The 23,144-nt window shown below is 38.2% G+C and overlaps 1 protein-coding gene across 4 annotated transcripts in view; it reads right to left on the reverse strand.

The window, feature by feature from the left end:
- LOC124785800 (calponin homology domain-containing protein DDB_G0272472-like) overlaps positions 1 to 23,144 on the reverse strand; it is a 165,607-nt gene that overhangs the window by 119,732 nt on the left and 22,731 nt on the right. For all 4 annotated transcript variants that reach the window (XM_047254212.1, XM_047254211.1, XM_047254213.1 and 1 more), the window contains 2 exons: positions 20,646 to 20,745; positions 11,281 to 11,398 (listed from right to left, as the gene is read on the reverse strand). In XM_047254212.1, coding sequence (XP_047110168.1) covers positions 11,281 to 11,398; positions 20,646 to 20,732 — 205 coding nt within the window. In that variant the 5' untranslated portion in view covers positions 20,733 to 20,745. The remainder of the gene's footprint in view (positions 1 to 11,280; positions 11,399 to 20,645; positions 20,746 to 23,144) is intronic.

The raw sequence follows: 23,144 nt of genomic DNA on the forward strand, positions 1-23,144 counted from the left end.
CACCACATGGAATAATTTTCTCATGGCCAGGTCTCTCAAAGATCTCAATAATTTTGAGGGAATGTTGTCTAATACCAAGGACCTTGTTTCCATTTAGGTGTTTTGGTTCCCTGACAAATTATTCTCACAGTATCATATATCCCATCCCACCTTCATTCATCTATTTCCTTTCTATAAATTGTCAAGTTCCTTTCCCTTCTATAACCCTTCTACACATTCCTTAACCTTTCAGTTTCTCCCTCTTTGGTCAGTACTGGATTGTCATCTGAGCTCTTTATATTCATACAACTGCTTCTCTATTCATCAAAGACTCCTTTAACTTTTCTGCAGGCAGTTTCTATCTTTGCACTGGTTATGCATACTTCTATGGCCTTTCATTTGTCCTATAGCCATTCCTGCTTAAACATTTTGCAGTTCCTGTCAATCCCATTTTCCAGAGCTCAGTATACCTTTCTCCTCCTTAATTTGCTGAACTTTTATATTTTCTTCTTTTGTCAGTTATATACAGTATCTCCTGTATTATCTACGGATTTCTACTGGGATTTGTCTTTTTGATGAGAGCAGGCATTACCTACAGGGGAAACAGAGATTATCACAATTAATTTCTCAGGCCAGCCACAAATCTTTTTACCCAGCAATCATCCATATTTCACTTCCCAAAACCATCCATCCGTCTTCTATTGTACCTCTTTCCTGTGTCACTACAATGATGCCAAATAACCCCTCTGAAACTTTCAACAACCTCCTGGTTCTTTCATTTTATCCAGGTTCACCTCCTTAATTTCCTACCATAACATTTAAATCTTGAAGAAGAAGATTAGGTAAGTGAGTTGTTTGAAACAATTTGAGAACCTTTACATCTATGAGAATAAGTGGTACCATCAGGTATAAAGGAAACAGCGAGGCATATGATGCATGGCAACTGCTCATTATTCAGTGGTAAGTGGAACTGTTTGGAAGTGGTGTGTCCTATTGGCAACACAGCGACAGCACCTTTTGTTCCCTAATCACCTTTAGTGCAAACTGTTACTGCTTAGCACTGGTGAGTCTGTACTTGTATCTATAAACTGCTTCTCATGGAAAGTAAAATGAAAGGGCATTACCTATACCCTGGATTGATTCATATTCCACTGAATTAAAGAGAAAGTTTTAACTGATGTTTACCTTTAATCTGTTGGTATAGTTCTGGGGTCAAAATGACGGTAGGGGTATCTTAGCACTTGCTGGTTCCACAATATGTGTAAAACGCCCTTTTGTAGCCATACCCATTTAACCAAGAAACATTGTCCTCTGGAATTTTAGTTTGCTCTCTTGAGGTAGATTTCTGTAATTCTTATAAAAGGGAATGAGTGCCGAGACAGACACGTTATTTTCATTTGGTAGAGGTTACCAGCCTCTTGCTTATTTAGTTGCCGCTGTCTACTTTTTCTGGTGACACATCACAAAATTCATCACCAGCACCAACAGAAGTTTTCATGCAGGTGTGTGTTTTGCACTATGCACACTGAGAAGTGTTGCCTGGCTTGCAGGAAATGATGCAAAAACTGTTTTAGCTACATTGTCTTACTTGCCTTCCTTTCTTAGGCTGGGGAATGTGATCAGTGCACAGACAGAGATACAAATGTAAACTGACAATATTTATTTTGCTTTTATAAGACTTTTGAAACGAGAGTTTCTGAGAAGAGATCAATCTGCAGCATAGCCCAATGTCTAGATTAGGCAGGAACTTGACAGTTTGTTTATCAGCCAGCAAAATTAATGAATTTAACATTTTGAGAATATATGTAGTGCTTGCTACATTTTATACATACTGGACTTCAATGAATGATCTGTACCTCCATTTTAAGACGTTTAGAGTCAAAGCATATTAGTACCAATTCACAAATACTTTTCTCCTTGGCCAAACCAGGTAATTGTTATTTCAAACTGAGTAGCTGTCACCATAATGAATGCAAACTACACTGTTTTAGTCCTTTCTCCACAGAGACTGTATACCATAGAAGGTTCCTCCTATCATGAACTGTTCTACTAAGTACTGTCCAGTACTTCTTCAATTTTTCTCCTAAATTTCACCTACAGTTACCCTTAATGTATACTGACAAACGTCTCAAAAATGAGATCAACAGGAAGTGCAAAATGGCTAAGCAGAGAGGGCTAGAGGACAAATGTAAGGATGTAGAGGCTTATCTCACTGGGGGTAAGACAGATACTGCCTACAGGAAAATTAAAGAGATCTTTGGAGAAAAGAGAGGCACTTGTATGAATATCAAGAGCTCAGATGGAAACCCAGTTCTTAGCAAAGAAGGGAAAGCAGAAAGGTGGAAGGAGTATATAGAGGGTCTATACAAGGGCGATGTACTTGAGGACAATATTATAGAAATGGAAAAGGATGAAGATGAAATGGGAGATATAATACTGCGTGAAGAGTTTGACAGAGCACTGAAAGATCTGAGTCCAAACAAGGCCCCGGGAGTAGACCACATTCCATTGGAACTACTGACGGCCTTGGGAGAGCCAGTCCTGACAACTCTACCATAAGCCACTGCTGCAAAATACTAACACAAATTCTTTATAAGCGAATGGGAAGATCAGTTAGGATTCCGTAGAAATGTTGGAACACCTGAGGCAATACTGACCCTACAACTTATCTTAGAAATTAGATTAAGGAAAGGCAAACCTACATTTCTAGCATTTGTAGACTTAGAGAAAGCTTTTGACAATGTTGATTGGAATACTCTTTCAAATTCTGAAGGTGGCAGGGGTAAAATACAGGGAGCGAAAGGCTATTTACAATTTGTACAGAAACCAAATGGCAGTTATAAGAGTCGAGGGGCATGAAAGGGAAGCAGTGGTTGGGAAAGGGGTGAGACAGGGTTGTAGCCTGTCCCCGATTTTATTCAATCTGTATATTGAGCAAGCAGTAAAGGAAACAAAAGAAAAATTCGGAGTAGGTATTAAAATTCATGGAGAAGAAGTAAAAACTTTGAGGTTCACCGATGACATTGTAATTCTGTCAGAGACAGCAAAGGACTTGGAAGAGCAGTTGAACGGAATGAACAGTGTCTTGAAAGGAGGTTATAAGATGAACATCAACAAAAGCAAAACAAGGATAATGGAATGTAGCCAAATTAAATCGGGTGATGCTGAGGGAATTAGATTACGAAATGAGACACTTAAAGTAGTAAAGGAGTTTTGCTATTTAGGGAGTAAAATAACTGATGATGGTCGAAGTAGAGAGGATACAAAATGTAGACGGGCAATGGCAAGGAAAGAGTTTCTGAAGAAGAAAAATTTGTTAACATCAAGTATAGATTTAAATGTCAGGAAGCCGTTTCTGAAAGTATTTGTAGGGAGTGTGGCCATGTATGGAAGTGAAACATGGGCGATAAATAGTTTAGACAAGAGAATAGAAGCTTTCGAAATGTGGTGCTACAGAAGAACGCTGAAGATTAGATGGGTAGATCACATAACTAATGAAGTATTGAATAGGATTGGAGAGAAGAGAAATTTGTGGCACAACTTGACTAGAAGAAGGGATCGGTTGGTAGGACATGTTCTGAGGCATCAAGGGATCACAAATTTAGCATTGGAGGGCAGCGTGGAGGGTCAAAATCGTAGAGGGCAACCAAGAGATGAATACACTAAACAGATTCAGAAGGATGTAGGTTGCAATAAGTAGTGGGAGATGAAGAAGCTTGCACAGGATAGAGTAGCATGGAGGGCTGCATCAAACCAGTCTCAGGACTGAAGACAACAACATACCCTTAATGCTCTGCCCATAGCTAAACATTTCAGTTTCCTCACTCAGATATAACACTACTGCCTCTTCATATACTTTAATGAACTTTTAAATCTTTCATTTTGTTTTAGCTGCTCTTTGTACTTCGGTTATGTGGTGATACATACAATTCCAGAGCAGTGATGTGCACCCTACCAATGAATGACACCTGTTTTCATAGAGGAGAGCACTTATATTGTGTGAATCTGTTATTTTACTTGCATATGGCGAATCGTATCAAGGGACAATGAATGCCTTCAAGATGGGACAATGATTGCACCAACTTTGTGAGAAGTATCTTTGCAGCAGAATATGAATATAGAAGCTCATAGTACAGTAGAACCTTGCTAATCCGACCTCAGATGGTCCAACTCTCAATTCGAGCATCCCATTTTTGGTGACTTCTGGACTTGTCAGTGATTCATTGTCTGTGATACAGATCAGCAGTCAGTTGATTGTTGATAGGTGTGACAGTTCAATCAGTTTTATATTAAATAACTAGCTTCTAACTTGATCAATAATTGTTATTATGCACACTTGTTTTATAAATCATGTGACAGTGTTCTTCCTAAATATTAAAGAGCGTAAAACTAAATTATGGTACAACTATCTTTAGGGAAGAAATGAAAATCCTTGTAAGCTTTGACAAAATCAAGTCTCTTCAAAACATCTCAAGTGAGGTAGGGATTGGTACAACAACTGATAAAGACTGGAGAAAAATTAGGAAAACTCTTAAGTCACATAATGGCGATGATACAGAAAGAAATGAAACTATGCAAGATCTTGAAGCCTAGAAGTGAAATTCTACACAATGCTTTGCAGGTGTGATCTGAGCACCATAGAAGAAAAAGAACTCCATCATCTGAGCAAATCATAAAAGAAAAGGTATTGATTTTGTATGAAAAATTAGGTGGAGACAATGAAAATGAAAAGTTTACAGCAAGTGAAAGCTGGATATATTGGTGGAAAATACAACATGGCATTCAAAATGTAATTAATTCCAGCAATAAGCTGTTAGCTAGCCAATGGTATCGCTGCAGTGGTAACACAGGTTCCCATCAGATCACAAAAGTGAAGTGCTGTTGGGCTGGGCTAGTACTTGGATGGGAGACCATCTAGTCTGCCGAACAGTGTTGGCAAACAGGGTGCACTCAAGCCCTTGTGAGCCAAACTGAGGAGCTACTTGACTGAGAAGTAATGGTTCTAGTCTCGTAAACTGACATACGGACAGTAGAGCAGTGTGCTGACCACATGCCCTTCCCTATCCACATCAAGTGACACCTGTGGGCTAAGGACGACACCGGTATTACGTGTTCTCTGTAATGGAAATAATTCTTTGCCACTGACAACAGCAAACCAAAAGCCCACAGAGAACCTTGTCTGAAACAGTGACAACCTCCTTCCAACAGTTATCCTCCTTTTCTACCCAGTCGGTAAATCTCTGTCTTCAGTTAATTTAGATTAATTTTGGCACTTTTCAGATTTGACTGTGGGAGCTATGCATAGAGAACACGCTTCGTTATGAAATTAACCTGACCCTGCGCCTAATACAAACAAGTGTCCCTTGTACTTTTCCAATATTGAAGCGGTTCTGGTGAAAACTGGAAAACATGAAAAATGGAGAACATCAATTTGAAAAAAATAACAGTACAAGGGTCATATTACTTTGTTTTCTTGTCCCTTTAGCATGTAACACACTTCCCTATCAGTGCCCCAACTCTTCCCGTCTTGCATTAACAGTAAAGCTAGCTTCATGTTCATACCGGAATAACCATTGCTATGTTGTGTTACTACATTAATTAAGTACCGTATTTACTTGAATCCAAGCTGCACTTTTTTTCCAGTTTTTGTAATCCAAAAAAATGCCTGGGGCTTAGAATCGAGTGCAAAGTAAGCGGAAGTTCTGAAAAATGTTGGTAGGTGCTGCTACAACTAACTTCTGTCATCGAATATATATGTAGCGCTACGCAGGCATGCTTTGCAGGCACAAAGATAAATACTGGTTTCAAAACCTCTACATCAGCAAATAAATTAAAAACTGTAAACTGCAGTAGCGCGCACAAAAGCAAGCCATGCCACCAGCGGCGACAGGCCGTAAACACTCATTATACCCATATAAATACAGACAGAGCGCCTGATGCATAGCAATGGCTACCTGGTAAAGCTTAACTGCTAAGCTTACAACTCGAACCAAACTACTGTAGCTATATCGTCATTCATTCGACCTACGTTGTGCCTCATATTACAATCGACCAGCTTTGTTTCGATTTGGAGGTGCGGCCTAAAACTTTTCTCTCCCCTTGAATTTCGAGTTTCAAATTTCAGGTGCGTCTTAGATTTGGGAAATTTTGTTTCCTTGATTTCAAGTCTCATTTTTCAGGTGCGGCTTGGATTCGAGTAAATATGGTAGGTAATCACTGACCACGTAAGCCTTTTCATTTATGTTCTGCTGTGAATATGTTCCTTCATGAAAGTTACTTACTCACTAGCACATACTGTTTCAACCACAAATTTCAAAATTAATCCTCAAATATTTTCATGAAATGACTTAATTACTCAAACACTGTTCTCCTATGAAAGAAAGTAAGACTTTCAACCAAATCTATGACACTGCTGTGCTTGACTGCTCTGTGCAGAAACCCAAGAATGCCTCTACTCCTCACGCCAAGATGCCCTGTGAACGCTGCCACTGGAGCATTGTTGACACTATACAGCAAGACAATGTTCCTTCCAGAGAAAAGGTGCAATCTGCTTAACAAGTTCTAGAAGCCAGCAATAAGTACAGAGTACAATGTCGCCAGGGCATGACATCCAAGATAACAGTGTACCTTACAAGTCATTCCTGGTTATCTTTAAGGAATTCCTCACTTTTAACCTGGCCTCATCATCTTTTCCCAAGTCCTTCTCCAGTGAGTCCAATGTAACTCCTATGAAACGCACAGCTGTCTCTAAGAATTAATCGTACTTCCTGCAGACAAAGGCTCCACCGAAGTGCTCAGGAATCATAGTGACTATGAGGCTGAGAGTTTCCGTCAAATTTCTGACGCCTCTGCATACAAACCTTACTACCATCATCCCATACCAGAAGTTCAGTAAGATCTCCAACAGATCCTCAAGACCTGAAGTCCACCTCGAAGTGTGACACCCGAACCCATCTCCCTCCCCACACCAGTAACCCCTTCGCACTCCTGGGTAGAATGCTGCCACTTAATGAAGTTCTGGCTTTGTTGACAAACACCTCCAAACCATTATCCAGAACCTGCCACCCTACATTTAAAAAACCGATCACTTCATTCACGACCTTTTTCACGAGTTGAAATTGTCGTCCAAGACAACAACCTGTCCTTGGATATTTGACTGTGTACGGATTGTTCTTTACAATATCTGAATGAAACGTGGGACATATTTTTCAGGATGGTGACTTCATTTTCCACTTTTACTAAGAAATTCCAAATTACCAGCAAAGTGTGACAGCCCCAATCCATTACTGCACATTTCGACTGCATGTGTCTAAGAGAATATCTGTAACTCTTAATTGTCTTTCATGTCATTTGCTTACAATTAATCTTCTTTAACTGGTCTTCATCCTACTGGAATCAAGAGTGTGGTGATCAGCTTCTTTTCATGTGTTGCATGGAAGAGGAATTCCTTAACTTACTTAAATGTTTGTAGCACCAGCAAGGGGCTGAGAACTACTACACATTCAAGTAGAAACATCCCAAATACAATGTAGTGTTATTATATAACTCTACATTGTTGTGATGTAATATTCTCAGATTACAGAGAATAATGTGGGGCATAAGTTTGGAGCTCAGAAGCACAAAATTCTTCTGAAGTGGACACAAATAGAGCACACAGGTCAATCTTTTGAGTACTCAGTTACCAACCACCAACAGTAGGGTAGGCTGAGACAGATGGAAACCAAACTGTGATATTTCAGCAGATAATTTGGAATACAGGTACAAAGGCTGTAATTTTGGATTGGTGGCATAACTGATGTCATAGGAATCTTATCACCTGACCATGCACATCATAACATATCATTTAGCAATAAAAATTAGATGCACCATTCTATCTAAGTGCTGAGCCTTGGCACACACTTCTTTATGCCTTCCTTGAAGAACTTTCCCACCAGCTCCTGCCTCCACTTCCTGAACCTCTTCCCATACACGCTCATCGGCTGAAAATTTAATTTCGCCCATTTGTGTCATCAGGGAAGTGAAATGATGATAATCTGACAGCACCAAGTCAGGGGAGTCAGGGGAATGTGGAGGAGGAGGAGGAGGAGGAGGAGGAGGAGGAGGAGGGAGGGGGGTGGGGTGTCAAAACATCCCAACCAAGCACAATGGTGGCTAAGGCTGTGTGAAGATGGGCACTGCCTTGAAATAAGCACACCCCGCTCATCAGTATTCTCTCCTCATGTTCTGAATGCTCCTTTTGAAATTTCTTGGATCTCACAATATTCATCGTGCATTGAGTCTCTCCTGGACCAGAAATGCAAGCAAAATGATGCCTTTTTAGTCCCAAAACACTGAGATCATGACTTTGTCCAAAACCTGGTACGAAATTTTTTGGGAGATGGGGAATTGATGTGACATCACTGTGACAACTTCATTTTTGTCTCTGGTGTGTTATGAGCCACCAACATCTCGTGTCCAGTCATAATACAGCTCAGAAAACTCTTCATCTTCCAATTCAAGTCCCTCACAAAACTCGTGGGCACAGCTGGTTCAATTTTTCCTATGCTGCTGTGGCAGCTGTTTTGGGACCCATCTCATGCACAGTTTCCAGTATCCTAGCATGTATGTGAATGTATAGTATAAGAGCGTTCAGGAGAATGTGGAAACATTGCAGAAATTTTATCCACTATCAATCAGCCATTTTCATAAAGTTTCCTCGATTTTTTGCACAAACTCATCAATCAAAATGGAATGTCTTCCACATTCTGTTCATCATGTACATTTGTTCTGCCTCTACTAAACTCCCTTCTCCTTAAAAACACATTAATTCTGTTTATAACACCTTCATCTTAAACAGTTTTGATTTACAAAAACATTTTGGTACACGTTGTTTCTTCTGTGAGTAGGGCGTGAGTCACAGCACGTGACACACTTGGGATTTCTTACCAACATCTTTCACTCAACTGGACACAACATGAGTTTACATACTACAATGCACCTGTGATGATACTCTAGTCACGGGACCCCCTCTAGATCTCAATGGTCACAGTATATTTACTTTCTGAATGTGCCTCATACATCAGTGTGGGGAAAATTGCACACCTCATTCTGCTAGTGAAGAACCTACATGAGAACTGTATTTACCCGACTATAAAATGACTGAATATAAGACGACCCCCTCCCCCATTTTTTTAAGAGGCTCCACAAGAAAAAACATATTCTGACTAATCAAAATTACCAACATTTACGGATGTAAGGTGTCTGCCTAAACAGTTAACATTACATCCGTTCTAAATTTGTACAATTTATTGTTTACATTTTGATAACATAGTGGGAGAAAAAAGAAAAAGTCAAAGAGAAATTGTGCATCATCATCTTTTCATCATCATCATCATCATCATAATCATATCATCATCATCATCATCATCATCATCATCATCATCATCATCATCATCATCTTTTCATCATCCTAATAGGACAGCTGCAAAACTTATTTCTTCGTTGTCACAAATATTTGGCTGCTTCTTCCGATTATGTTGAGATTCCTGAGGTTGCAGTTATGGTGAGACCTGTGAACACAGCTGTTTTTTTCTGAACACAGAGCATTACTCTTCTATACTGATGTGAGAATGTTACAATTTCTCTGCTTCCTAACATATCTTCTGACCGCTGCTCTCTCACTGGCTGAGTAGAGAATCCGTAAGTACACCACTGGCCACAATCTAGACTTTTACCATCTCCTGCAGAAATGTATGCTGTTTTTAATTACCATCATTATCCTAACATGACAGCTGCAAAACGTACATCTTCATTGTCACAAATATTTGGCTGTTTCTTCCCATTTGACCAATTTTAAATTCAATTTGATTTCAAGTGCAAATTCATTCAGACAAATTGCAGTTTGAATGTTGTAGATGTTAATAAAAAGCCAAGGTATGCAGTACACATTCCCATGGTTGGCAGCACAATATAATTTCCAGCTGCTCACTACTCCACTCCCCCCCCCCCCCCCCCCCAAATTCACCCTAGTTCACAGCCAAGTTGGTGTTACTGTGCCCCCACCTATGTTCTGTAGAGCAGTGCTTGAGCGACAGTGAAATATGGTCAGCAGTATCTTCTAGGGTGTAGGTCATGTGTAACAATAGCAACTAATACACAAGTAGAAGATCGCAATAATTCAGTCCAATTCTTGAACTTTTGCTTGTCCCATAATAGTGACATCTGTTAATACTACCTCCATAACAGGTCTTTCTGCCACTATTATTGCGATAACAATTGCAGTCAGTTTAATGTGACTTATTTCTGTTTTTAGACATTAAATTCTGGATTAATTTTTTTTTCTTTTGTTTCATCTGAATGGTATCATCTTTTTCTAAAGCTGATTAAAAGCTGGTAATGTTTTTCCCCAGTATTCTAATACGTAAACAGGGATCAAATTTCTCATTTGCAATCCACTTAGTAACTCATTACAGTCCCTCGTATCCAAATAAAATACTGGTCTGGATTCTGACTCAACTAATGTTTTTTGACGGACATTTCTGGTTTTGAATGTTACCTTTATTTAAAAAGTGGTATTGATGTTTGTGTATGGTATCCATACATGTATGAGAAACTTTATTGCAAAACTGCTGAAACGCTACAAAAGTTTGTAAGTTGATAGAATTTAATGGTATTTCCTCCGGTGTTACACAAAATTGTCAATTTTTAAGTAAAGCATTAGACTGTTGTAGTTGCTAGTCCATAGTTTCTTGCATATCCCTTGCACTAGTGCCACGAGCAAATGTCATTTGATTATTTGTGCGAGTTCAATACTGTATCCAGCACTTCAGCATGTCTGGAAATCTCGGGCCTATTCATGTATCCAGCACTTCAGCATGTCTGGAAATCTCGAGCCTATTCGAACACATTGTCTGCAAAGCCCCATTCTCCAGGAATGTTCAAAATAAGTTTATACAAAACCTCAATAGCCAAGGCATCATCTGTAAATGTAAGACAACCTCTACATTAATCTATAAACCAATGTAATAATGTTGACTTCAGCAGCAATAGTTGAATCTGCAATTATAAAACGACCCCATATTTTTCGAATGACGAATTTGGGAAGAAAGCTCGCCTTATAATCGGGTAAATACGGTACATCATCTACAAATTAATCGATTGTTTTCACCACAAATATTTACCAGTAGCATCAAAGTGTATATGTTGAAACAGCTTCAGTGCTGCATCTCAAAACACTGTATATATTGCAATAAATTATTTGATGATAAATTGGAAAGCACCGTTAACAGATACAACACGCATGGATTGTTTTATATTTCCTACCATCAGCCAACACACTTGACAATGGACGTTTCATCAGGTCAGCAGCATTGAAAGACCTCTTTCCTCTTAACCAGCACTCAGCGTCTTTCATCCATTTTTCAAGAACCCTTTTCTGTTCCTGTTAAAAGAAGAAGAACAAAAAGATCAGTCATTAAGTTTTACTGTACTTGGTAAGCGATTAAAACAGTGGTTGGATGAGAAAATTTGGAAAATATTCTCACCCTTTCTTTTCTACATGCCATTGTTGAGCTTGAGCAAGCCCTGTTGGCAGGAACAGTAATTCAACTTCAATGTCACCACTTAAACCTTGAAACCAATAGGCACCTACTGAGCATTGTGGTTTTTTATTGTGTTACCTAAAAGGCTACCACAGCAAAAGTCTTTCTCAATAACAGCGGTGCTAATGAGATTCATTTTTCTTTAGTAACATTAACAGATATGTCATGACTTATCATATATTCAAACACGATCTTTTTCAGGGTTGCTGAACCCCAACATCAGGTCCCTGTTTAGGATCTCCAGAATTGGTCACATCTGAATACACAATAAGCAATAATACAGCTGTCAATAGGAATTATAATTTGCAAATATTACATGTGATCAGTTCCAATCTATCTGACAGAAAGAGATATCTAGGATTGCTATTAACCACTTAAAATTTAGTAACAGTCTTGAGTTTCCCTACCCACATTGCTAAAGATAGTTTTACTCTTCTAGGTAATGTATTCACACAACACGCAGAAGTTAAAGAAACATATCTATCCTGTAATAAATGCTCCAATCATGATGCACTATTAGTCACATTACATAATTAGCCCAATGAACAGCTCACAAATACTCAAAGAAAATAGTGATGCTCAATGATGAAACAACTACTGAAGATTTTAAAGGCAGCTTAAAAACTGTTGACTAGAATTAAGTTTGTATGAGCCTAACACTAGCTCTAAATTCAAGTCTGTATCCATTTCTGAAGGCAATTTTCCCACAAAGTTAATTAAACTTTGCTCACTACAGATATTAGAGTCTGTTCCCAACTCTATATTGTAACAATACCATAACATGTCAAGGAAATCTGTAAAAGATCCAAGATTATGCACACCTTGTCTGAAATTGATAAATCAGACAATGAAACAAAAGATACATGGAATAATGTTGAAGAAGGGACAGGGAAAAAAGCTGAGTTGGTCTCACTACTTCTGTTGAACAGAGAAGGAGCATTGTAAAACACAGTTCATATGTAGCAGATGTATTTAATAATGAATTTTTAATAAGTGCACATAGTTCAGAAGGGAAAACAAAAACACACACTCAAGGAACAGAACAGAAGACAGCGCAATAAAAATTAAACTCTCATCTCTATCTGAAATCAGAAAGATCAACACAACTAAAATGGAGTGGCCAGTCTCTCCAATCAGACACAAAAATTGTGGTCCAACAATATGTAATGTTCTCAGAAACTTATGTAATGCATAATTAATTCAGGATTTTTTTCCTAAACAGATTAAAATATGTATCATTAGACTTCTGTACAAGAAGAGTGATTCCACAGACACCAATAATTACCACCCAGTGTCATTCTTTATATTATGTGCAGATATGATGCGAATGATACCAGCTCCAGACATCGACAAGGCGACCCACACATCTCCACCTGCTGTGGAGGTTCGCATGGGCTTTGGCGTCACAGCTTAATGGTGCCTTGGATGTCCTAGTGAGAAGTTGGTACTGGCAAGAGTGTAAACTATCGAACAGTTCAACATCAGACCCATTTCAGAACTGGCTACTGAACATCAAAGCATTACAAATATTTGTTATAATATACTGTGGTGAGCTACAACTTATTGGCAATCTGTATCACTCGCCTTTGTAAAAGTAAATGTACAGTGGAAAAGTTGCTGTTATAATGGATAAGAGTTACTTGAAAATTAGTTTACATCATTTACTACTTTGGACAGATGTAAGCTCTCTTCTAGCACCCACTCCTATTGCAGAAAGTGAAGTAGTCGTATGTTACAGTCTCACAGCACTGTAAGGCAGGACCAATACAGTAATCATCTTCAAGAATAGTGATTGGAAATTATTTAAAGCTGACTCACATACATCAGGGTGAGAGATCATACATGGAGTATATTACACCACAACCAACCACCAAGTTACATTTCATTTTGATCCCCTAGTGCAGGATGCGAATTAGTGGTGCAAAAAGAAGAGAGCAGTCGTTATTTTTTCAAGAATTTTATGAGAATAACAGAAGAAGATGCAACTTTGCCCAGGGCAACCCAAGTCAATAGCCAAAAAGATATAAGCAGATGCATGCAATAGCGTTGCCTGAATTGATTTGATTAATGGAGGAGAAATAAGTTTATTTTGTGTTAAAATTGATGAAGTGCTCTAAGTAATAACAAAAGGTAAGAGAAGAATAATAGTTGACCATAGCAGCAGAGTCTACAGTGATTAGATATTCACATCATTATGCAACCTTTGGTGCATATGTTAAGAAGAATCTCTCAGACACAGAAGAATTCTGTGTTGTGACTACAAGACTACAGTTGCAGCAGTGATCTCAAAGGACAGCCATGCAACAGATGAATAGCAGGACAACAACGCACCTCCACTCCGCAGTGTAACGATATGCAGTGGGTCATCTCTGTGTCACTGAGCTCACGCGAAACACATCAGTAGTGTAGTGCAGCTTGGTGTGCACCCAATTAGGTGAGAATTTTGTGCGTTCGTGTCAAAACAGAGTCACAGCACTTTAGCACTATTAAGTGAATATATTTTGTCTACATTGTATCCCTGTTACCACATGGAAGTTGGCTGAATTAATGGCCCTTATCAAGGAGCAAACAAATTAGACAAATCAGCAAATAGTATTAAAAATCATGAAGAAATCAGAAGACTATCTAACAGTATTAAATCAACCAGAGAAGTGTCATATAATAGTATTAGAACCCATAGAGTGAAATTAGAGTTGTCTAATGGTATTACAAACTAAAAAAATGGCTCTGAGCACTATGGGACTTAACATCTGTGGTCATCAGTCCCCTAGAACTTAGAACTACTTAAACCTAATTAACCTAAGGACATCACACACATCCATGCCCGAGGCAGGATTCGAACCTGCGACCGTAGTGGTCACGCGGTTCCAGACTGAAGCGCCTGGAACCGCACAGCCACACCGGCCAGCCTATTACAAACTAAGGACAAGCTTTAGAGGAAGTATCTATGAAAGAAGATAAAATTTCTAAAATAGAAGTGACCTAAGTAAAGTTACCTCCAGAGCTACAGACTCAAATAGAAAAAGAGAAAGAAGTAGATGATGAGATGAAATACATAATGGAATTTGCCACTCAGGAGTACGAAAATATACATAGTCCAAATATCAGATGTGCAAGGATGAGTAGAGGCATTAGAACAGGGTGTATATGTGGACAAGGAAAAAAATTCCCGGATTTCCCTGTTAAAAATACACCTTCTCCCATGTTAATTGACACTATACTCATCCTCGACACTGTAAAACTCATCAATCCTTTGAATGTTTATGGTTTTATATACTGACATAGAATTTCCCGGCACTTTAGAAAACAAAACTCAAGGGGGAAAAACACGCTTTGAAAGACCTTTGATGTGCAGCAACATGTACGCTGCTTATTTTCGTATTAGGAAGGTATAAATTTGAATTCCACCAAACACCACATGTCACTTTCCGAAGCACTGCACCGCATGTCACTTTCCGAAGCATTGAAATCGAGATTGCGATGCGTTTTTGTAAGCCAGTCATAGCTCATGTCACGTGATCTCGCCAGCTGATGACAGCATAGGGCACGTGATGTAGTCAGCCAATAGCAAGATCACTCTTACGTAGCGTGAACACACAAATAAGAAAAGTTAATGATTTAAATTAATATACATAGCATTCACATATAATATTGGTCTCTTAAGATTAATAAGCTGGAAGAGAGGCTAAGCTTCCACATATAATGTTGATTTTTTTTGCAGGTGTTACACTTTAAGATACATCACACAAATGTGCCAGTAAAATCTTCAACTAAGACATAAATGTCTGATCTTCTGCGCTCGAAATTCTTCTAAATGGTTGTCCTCAACAGAGTTGATTTTTAAATGAGAGTCAAACATTTTGTGATTTAAGAAATTCATCGTGCATCTCTCACAGTTTATCTTGCGTAAAAGGAAATCTGCTTTGAATGTAACGCTTTTCAAACCACCGTTCGCAATATTTTCCCGTGACCTGTTAGAAATAGGTTCGTTTCAGCAGTTGCAAGAGAGCGCCAGATAAGAGGCGTCACCGCGCTTGCACAGCTACAATGACGGAGGAAGCTCATATGTTCATATGTGTAAAACATTAAAAGACCTTACATTATGTCATAAAAGAAACAAGTCAAAAGAGGATACTTCAAGAGCGTCGGAATTTCGCGAACCATAAGATGCATAATTCGGCTTGAACTGCACATTCGTATGTAAATTTTCTTGGAGTACCAGTATGCTACTATCTCATGCTTGGTTCTGTATTATGGCATAATGCCATACGTGCACTTGAAATGCAGCGAACAGTTGAAACTGGCCAATAGTGCGAAATTAAACACTTTGTTTCAAATAAATTGACTGCCTCAGCAGAAAAGATTAATAAAAGCCTAATCCCTTTAGGAAACCAGCAAAAATAACTTCAGTGTTCTGTAAGGCGATTAACGCTTGACTGTTAGAAAGGTGGAAATAAAATCTGATACTAATAACATATTTTAGCCTTCCGTAATCATGCGAACGTATTTTAATTCATTTGATAGCTCCCGGCCACAAATACCCATTTTGTTGTTATTTAACGTGAGGGTAATAAACGAAGAAGAAACAACAAAATCGCTGAACGTAAACACAGGTCAACAGGAGACGACCCACCTCCCCACCACAACTCAACTGCTCTGTTCATCAGCCTCAGATTTACTATATTTCCGAACCAGGGCAATATTAAGTAGTGGCGCCCAGCCACACTTCTGCAACCAGAAGGTACTACTCATACGCGACTCAACTGCGCATGCACAAGAGCCCGCCCGCAATTGCTCAAACGAATCTAATTTAAACAGTTGTCACGTCACCTTCATCGGAGGCAATTTGTTTTAATAAAGTATTAAATAGTCTTCCTAAAGCCTTTGACACACTCTGCTGTTGGCAGATGCTTGTATGAGCACTGTTTTGTTGTATACGGTGCATTTCCTTTGCAACTTAGGTTTTATTTTCGTTTTCTTTTCTCTCGTTCATGTTTTGTCGCTTGTGTATTATTCTGCACTAGCGATATATAGTAATATGATTTGTTAGAGTATTTGTTCTTACCAGTCAAAATCACAAAAATTTAACTGAAAACTAAAACAATGAAAAATTCCCGGAATTCCAAACAATTCCCAGGTTTTTCCCGGTTTTCTCCCAGATGAAAAATTTCCGGGGTTTCTCCCGGATCTCCTGGGTCGTATACACCCTGTAGAACAGAGTAGAGTTTTGGTGAAGTAATTGACTGGTTTACAGGAATGTAAATCAGAGTTAGCAGAACAAATGAGACAGCTGAATGCACTAGTGCTACATCTAATTCTTTGAGCAATACTGTAGAACATCAGATGGACAGTCAGAAGTTGTGGGAAGCATTAGAAAATATCCAGAAAGAACTTTGTAAGAAAACAGCTCTCAAAAATACTAGGTTGTTAAGTGACATAGCAAGGAATTCCAATTTGGAAGTGGAATGAGTTAATCTAAATACTGTCCATAATTTAAACCAGGTGGAGAACAATCACCCAACTTATTTTTTGCGAGTATTGTCTAAGAAGTGGGAATATCATATGAAAATCAATTTTGCACTTAATTATTTGGCAGAGGATGCAGCAGAATGGGGAATGGCCCATTCAGGAGATTTTAGATCCTGTGACGTTTTCAAGAAAAATTCAAGAGGAAATACTGGTCTTCTAGCATACAATAAAAGTTGATTAAAGAATTATTAGATTAAAATATAATAGTTTTGGGGGAAATTGTAGCAAGTGCACTGAATGACATTTTGCTTGATCTAAAGATACAGATTGTCAAATAGAAGAATCAAGCTTTTCAAGGAAATTAGCACGAGGATTACCTCAGTGTATAAGAAAGGAAATTTGGTATAGAGGATTGACAACTATCTGCGATTTTCCAACCTTCATCAAAGGGTTAGACACCTTAATTAAAGAACATAATGAAGATGGCCAGTGAAAGAACTGGGACAATAACAGCCTGAAGGTAAAAATTTTCCCAAACACTTCACAAGAAAGAAACTGATCTTGTTAGTAATCAAGGTAACAATTAGTCATTCACAAAATCAGAGATGGGAAAAATACACAGTCGCAGGTGTCTGTACCAAACACAGCCAATAATGGTACAGATAATAGATACAGTATAATTCCGCTTTTACGTTCCCGGAATTAAAGTTTTCCCACCATTTACGGCAATTTTTATCGGTCGTGTAAAATTTCCAATGCCCACAATGTTAATTTGCACCTGATTTTGCGTCAACATATTTATAATTTTCCGGCCATTTACGCATTACGAAAAAATGTTTCTGGAGAAAATATGATGCTGACCATCCAGTAGTATTTACAAATATTAAGTGGTTAAGTTTCTTGACACCTGGGCACTCTATTCAGCGGATTTGAATGGGTAACTGAGTAAAAGTTGTAACAATTCGTGCTGTATCTCCCACAGCTGCCAAGCTCTATGTGGCGTGGCGTGGTGGCTGACAGGAGTAACTAGGTTCGTTCAAATGAAGATATCGTGACCAACCACAACTATGTCCAAACTGTCTCTACTGCGCAAATGCTGTTTAATGATCATTGTGATCGTCGTGACACCTTTGTCGAACCATATTTAGCATGTATCAGCGTATGGCCACGTGGGGCGCTAGCTGACTCCGTCATTCACTTTGTGTTGCTCAATTGTTTTTAGTGTAAACACAGCACCAGTTACATATTTTAATCATGCTGAGCAAAACGTGTTTCGAGAATTTATTCTCGTTGTCAAGTGCAGTATTTACATGTGTATTTTTTGTGATGGTATACAAACAATGTGAGTGATACTTTGCACGGGCGCGTGTGTGTGTGTGTGTGTGTGTGTGTGTGTGTGTGTGTGTGTGTGTGTGTGTGTGGGGTGGGGGGGGGGGGGGGGGGGGGTTGTACATTACTGATGAGGCACAGTACCTGATAACCTCAAAAAGACGAGTACAGTGCAAGAGGCACAGAATAACACACATTCAAACGCCATACAAAATACTTGTTTACATATTTGCACTTGGCGTGTAAAAATTCTCTAAACACATCATGCTAAGCATGAAAAATATACGCAACTAGTGCAGTATTTCATTATTTAAATAATGAATGACATCTGTAGGCTTTCCATAAAAATCGATTATTACATTTGAAATTAAGTAAAACATTTCCACTTCCCATAGAGTTACCAATTCCAGTTACATCAGCAGTTTTTATTAGATAACAAACCTTTATTAGATAGTAAAGAAGTCCCTGACAAGTCTTGATGCCTGTTATGTACACAAATCATACATAAAGTGCAAGTGGGCATCCTATATGAAACTTTTACAGCTTAAAACATTATTTCCCTCATGTTAAATTTTCCTGTATTTTACACCATTTTTTTTGAAGTCCCTTGAAAAAAGTGTAAAAGCGGGCTTTCACTGTATATCCATGGCAGGTGACAAGGTACTTAAAGGGACTTATCCTGTTATTACAGTGCAAAACAAGGGACACCACAAGACAGGAGTCAGGATCCAGGACGTGACAATACAATCAATCATAGGGCCATATATAGAACAGTATATAGCTTTTACGCATAGAATATCTATGTCACCGTGGATGCTATTCAAGAATCACGGAATCTCAGAAAGCCAACCAAACCACATAGTAGTTTGGGAAGTATATAGAAAGTAGACATTATACACCTTTAGATTGCGAGATTTCCCCTGGTCTCAAGATTTTTTACACAAATTGAGAAATAAAGACCTGTATCCTATACTACCTGTGTATATCATAGGGATTACTAGAAGTAAGAGTATGTTACTTAAACAAGAGACACTTGTACCTATAAGTATAAGGAAATTTTCAACTTATGCAAACTTTACTAGTACTGACAAATGCTAATTTACAAGCATTATTTGGAGTATAATAGTTACTGAAGTATAAAGTGACTTGATTTTGATGCAGAATTGTTGTTTAGCAAAACTGACAACTATCAGGCAGTAGTACTGGTAAGTTATTAACTGCTAAGTTTCAGGTTTATCACAAAATTAATTCTAGAGATATAAAAAGCTAAACCCGACATTTTCTCAAGTGTGTATTTTTTCAGCTGACTGTTCACACAAAGTTTTGTTGTAATCCATGATGGTCATGCGGGAACCTCTAGACCACTCAGAATTGAACGTCCTGAGACTGGTAAAAAATACAATATTGACATGTTAAAGAAATTCAAAACATCAGAAAACCTGCAGATTTGGTGGTGTGAAGTCCCGAGTTAACTGTTTCAGAATTTCACATTTAGTTCTCTCTTTGGTAGTTATTTCTACACTTATTATGTAATCTACCTCATATACTGTGCTACCCTAGTTTTTAACGGAGAACTGACATTAAGACTGATACTGTTCATCACAGAGGAACCTGAAACAGTTCTCTCATAGATAAAAGAAAAGAATGTGACAATAGCAACAGAATCCACTACAACTATAATATGATACAGCAAAATATAAATGATGTAGAGTGTATGTAGACATCTTAAGCGCATCACATGACCAGGGCAAATGGGGCAGGAATGGAAAACATTTCTTAACTGAAGCTAAGTACAATGTGCAAACATGTAAGCATTAGCTGAGACTATTATTATCACTTAGGCTGAGAACACTAAAGAATAAATCATGAAAGGACTCCAACCTATTAAGCAAATGTATCTAGTCTTATAAATACTAGAAGGAGTAACTGGAGATAGCAAATCATTGAGTAGATGTGTCACACTTATGGGAAGAGTAAATACATTGCGTACTTGCAAAAATATTTTGGTTCGGTATGGTATACGTTTTTTCTTCGTGTAACGCAGTTCACACCCATAAGCAACAATGAAATAGGAGGAAAATGCACTAAGCAAGCACAATATGGATTCTTGAAGAATGTGTAACATTCCAGCAGCAACTTTAATTGAAATAATAGCAACAAAAACATTACACTATTTGTGTAATATAGCAGCTATCCAAAGGAACAGTTCATGATAATTTTTCACCAAAGATATTCATGTAATAACACGTAGTTAACATATCAAAAGAATTACATAAAATTCAATGATACCTGGTGCTCAAGTTCATATTCCTCAATTCCCAAATTGTTATCTCTTATAGCTTTGTCCAATTCATCTCTCAGTGTTGCTACATCCATTTTCACGAATATCCTGAAACAAATTATGTCACAGACAGCGCAAGAAACTATTTCTATCACTAAGAAATTCCTTATTTACAAACTGAGAAAACAAAATATGTTTCAGAGATGTACATTCACTTTGTTTCTGTGCAACTAAATTAAGTAAAAAAATCATTGGTTGCAGAGATACTTCCTACCCATGTCGAGTGGTGTACCCCACAGCAGTAGATTTTTACCTTTCAACTATTTTTCACACCAATATTTGCCATGCACATAACAGAACAAAGTGAAAATAAGTTTTCAGACAAACCTATCCTCAGCAGTCAAAACGACACAATTAAATCATAATCACCTAAGTTCAGAAAAAATACAAAAAAGTCCACAAAACTCAAACAAAAATAATTGCTCAATAAGAATGTTTAACGAAAACTTAGAACAAAAGGTACAAGAAAAAAAAACATAAATTAAACATCAAAGATAATAAATATTACCACTACTTAAAAAAAGACATACAGCTATTCTATTTCCTCCTATGTTTATGAGTTGGACAACCGAAAAAGAACCCGGAAATAAGATTTATTTATCACGTGCAAGGAGGAAAGACCACTCAAATTCGGAAAATAAGCAGTGATAATAACCTAAATTACATGACAAATCGCATATTAACAACCTGTGGATGGTCTTCTTGCAAGGGACCCATCGTGTGTTAAACTGCTGTCAAAACTGAGTCACAACAAGGCTTTTCGTTTCATGAATAAGTAACACAATTGCCGATCGTTGCTGTGTCGTCAGTCTTCCATTGTCAGCCATTGCTGCTTACTAGTCTTCTAGCGGCAGTATCTTAAATTATATGTCATTTCGTAACTCATTTGTTTTTCCAAGCTCTGCTGGTACTGCTGTAGGGATCCCAGCGGAATATCTAATGTGCGTCGTAAATTGTGGAAAAAAAAAAAAAAAAAAAAAAAAAAAAGGCTCTGAGCACTATGGGACTCAACTGCTGTGGTCATCAGTCCCCTAGAACTTAGAACTAATTAAACCTAACTAACCTAAGGACATCACACACATCCATGCCCGAGGCAGGATTCGAACCTGCGACTGTAGCAGCAGCGCGGCTCCGGACTGGAGCGCCTAGAACCGCACGACCACCGCGGCCGGCAAACAAATGGTAACACATTTTGTGTGCCACCCTGTAGATATAGTGGGAATTAGTGAAGTTCAGTGACAGGAGGAACAAGACTTCTTGTCAGGTAAATACAGGGTTATAAATACAAAATCAAATAGGGGTAATGCAGGAGTAGGTTTAATAATGAATAGGAATGCGGGTAAGCTACTACAAACAGCATAGTAAACGCATTATTGTGGCCAAGATAGATATGAAGCCCATGCCTACCACAGTAGTACAAGTTTATATGCCAACTAGCTCCGCAGGTGACGAAGAGATTGACGAAATGTATGATGAGATAAAAGAAATTATTCAGATAGTGAAGGAAGACGAAAATTTAATAGTCAAGGGGTGACTGGAATTCGATAGTAGGAAAAGGGAGAGAAGGAATCTTTTGGGACTAAGGAATGAAAGAGGAAGCTGCCTGGTAGAATTTTGCACAGAGCACGACTTAATCATAGCTAACACTTGGTTCAAGAATCATAAAAGAAGGTTGTATACCTGGAAGAATCCTGGAGATACTGGATGGTCTCAGATACATTACATAATAGTAAGACAGAGATTCAGGAACCAGGTTTTAAATTGCAAGACATTTTCAGGGGCAGATGCAGACTGACCACAATCTATTGGTTATGAAATGTAGATTAAAACTGAAGAAACCACAAAAAGGTGGGAATTTGAGGAGATGGGACCTGGATAAGCTGAAAGAACCAGGTGTTGTAGAGAGCTTCAGAGAGAGCATAGTATGTAGGTTAGAGTAGGTAATGGGAGATGAAGCTTGCACAGGATAGAGTGGCATGGAGAGCTGCTTCAAATCAGTCTCTGGACTGAAGACCACCACAACAACAGAATATTAAAAACATATCAACTCTGAAAATGCCAAAATAAAATTCAAGAAATGATCTGAAGCACTGTTAACACAAAAACAGCGAGATGTGAGAGATTATCTGACAATGCCTAAGGTAGAAAATTAATTTTAAAAATTGGTAATCAAACAATGGCAACAAGTATTTTTACCAACAATAATATTCGTATCAGTCACCGAAATTTAGAAAAGCAAACAATCTCTAATATGTTTTGAAATTAGAATGATTACGTTGAACAATAAATATTTTGGAAACAGTTAATGCATATTTCCAGTTCAACTGAAATGTAGTTCCTTTCACAATCCATACGAAGTTACCCATTTAGTTCATTTCAGAAAGCTCTGAGAACAGAGGCCACAGCTGCTTGGTTTGTAAATGATATAAACTTCACTGGTGCAATAT

Source organism: Schistocerca piceifrons, chromosome 1, assembly GCF_021461385.2.
Source record: "Schistocerca piceifrons isolate TAMUIC-IGC-003096 chromosome 1, iqSchPice1.1, whole genome shotgun sequence".
Taxonomy (NCBI): domain Eukaryota; kingdom Metazoa; phylum Arthropoda; class Insecta; order Orthoptera; family Acrididae; genus Schistocerca; species Schistocerca piceifrons.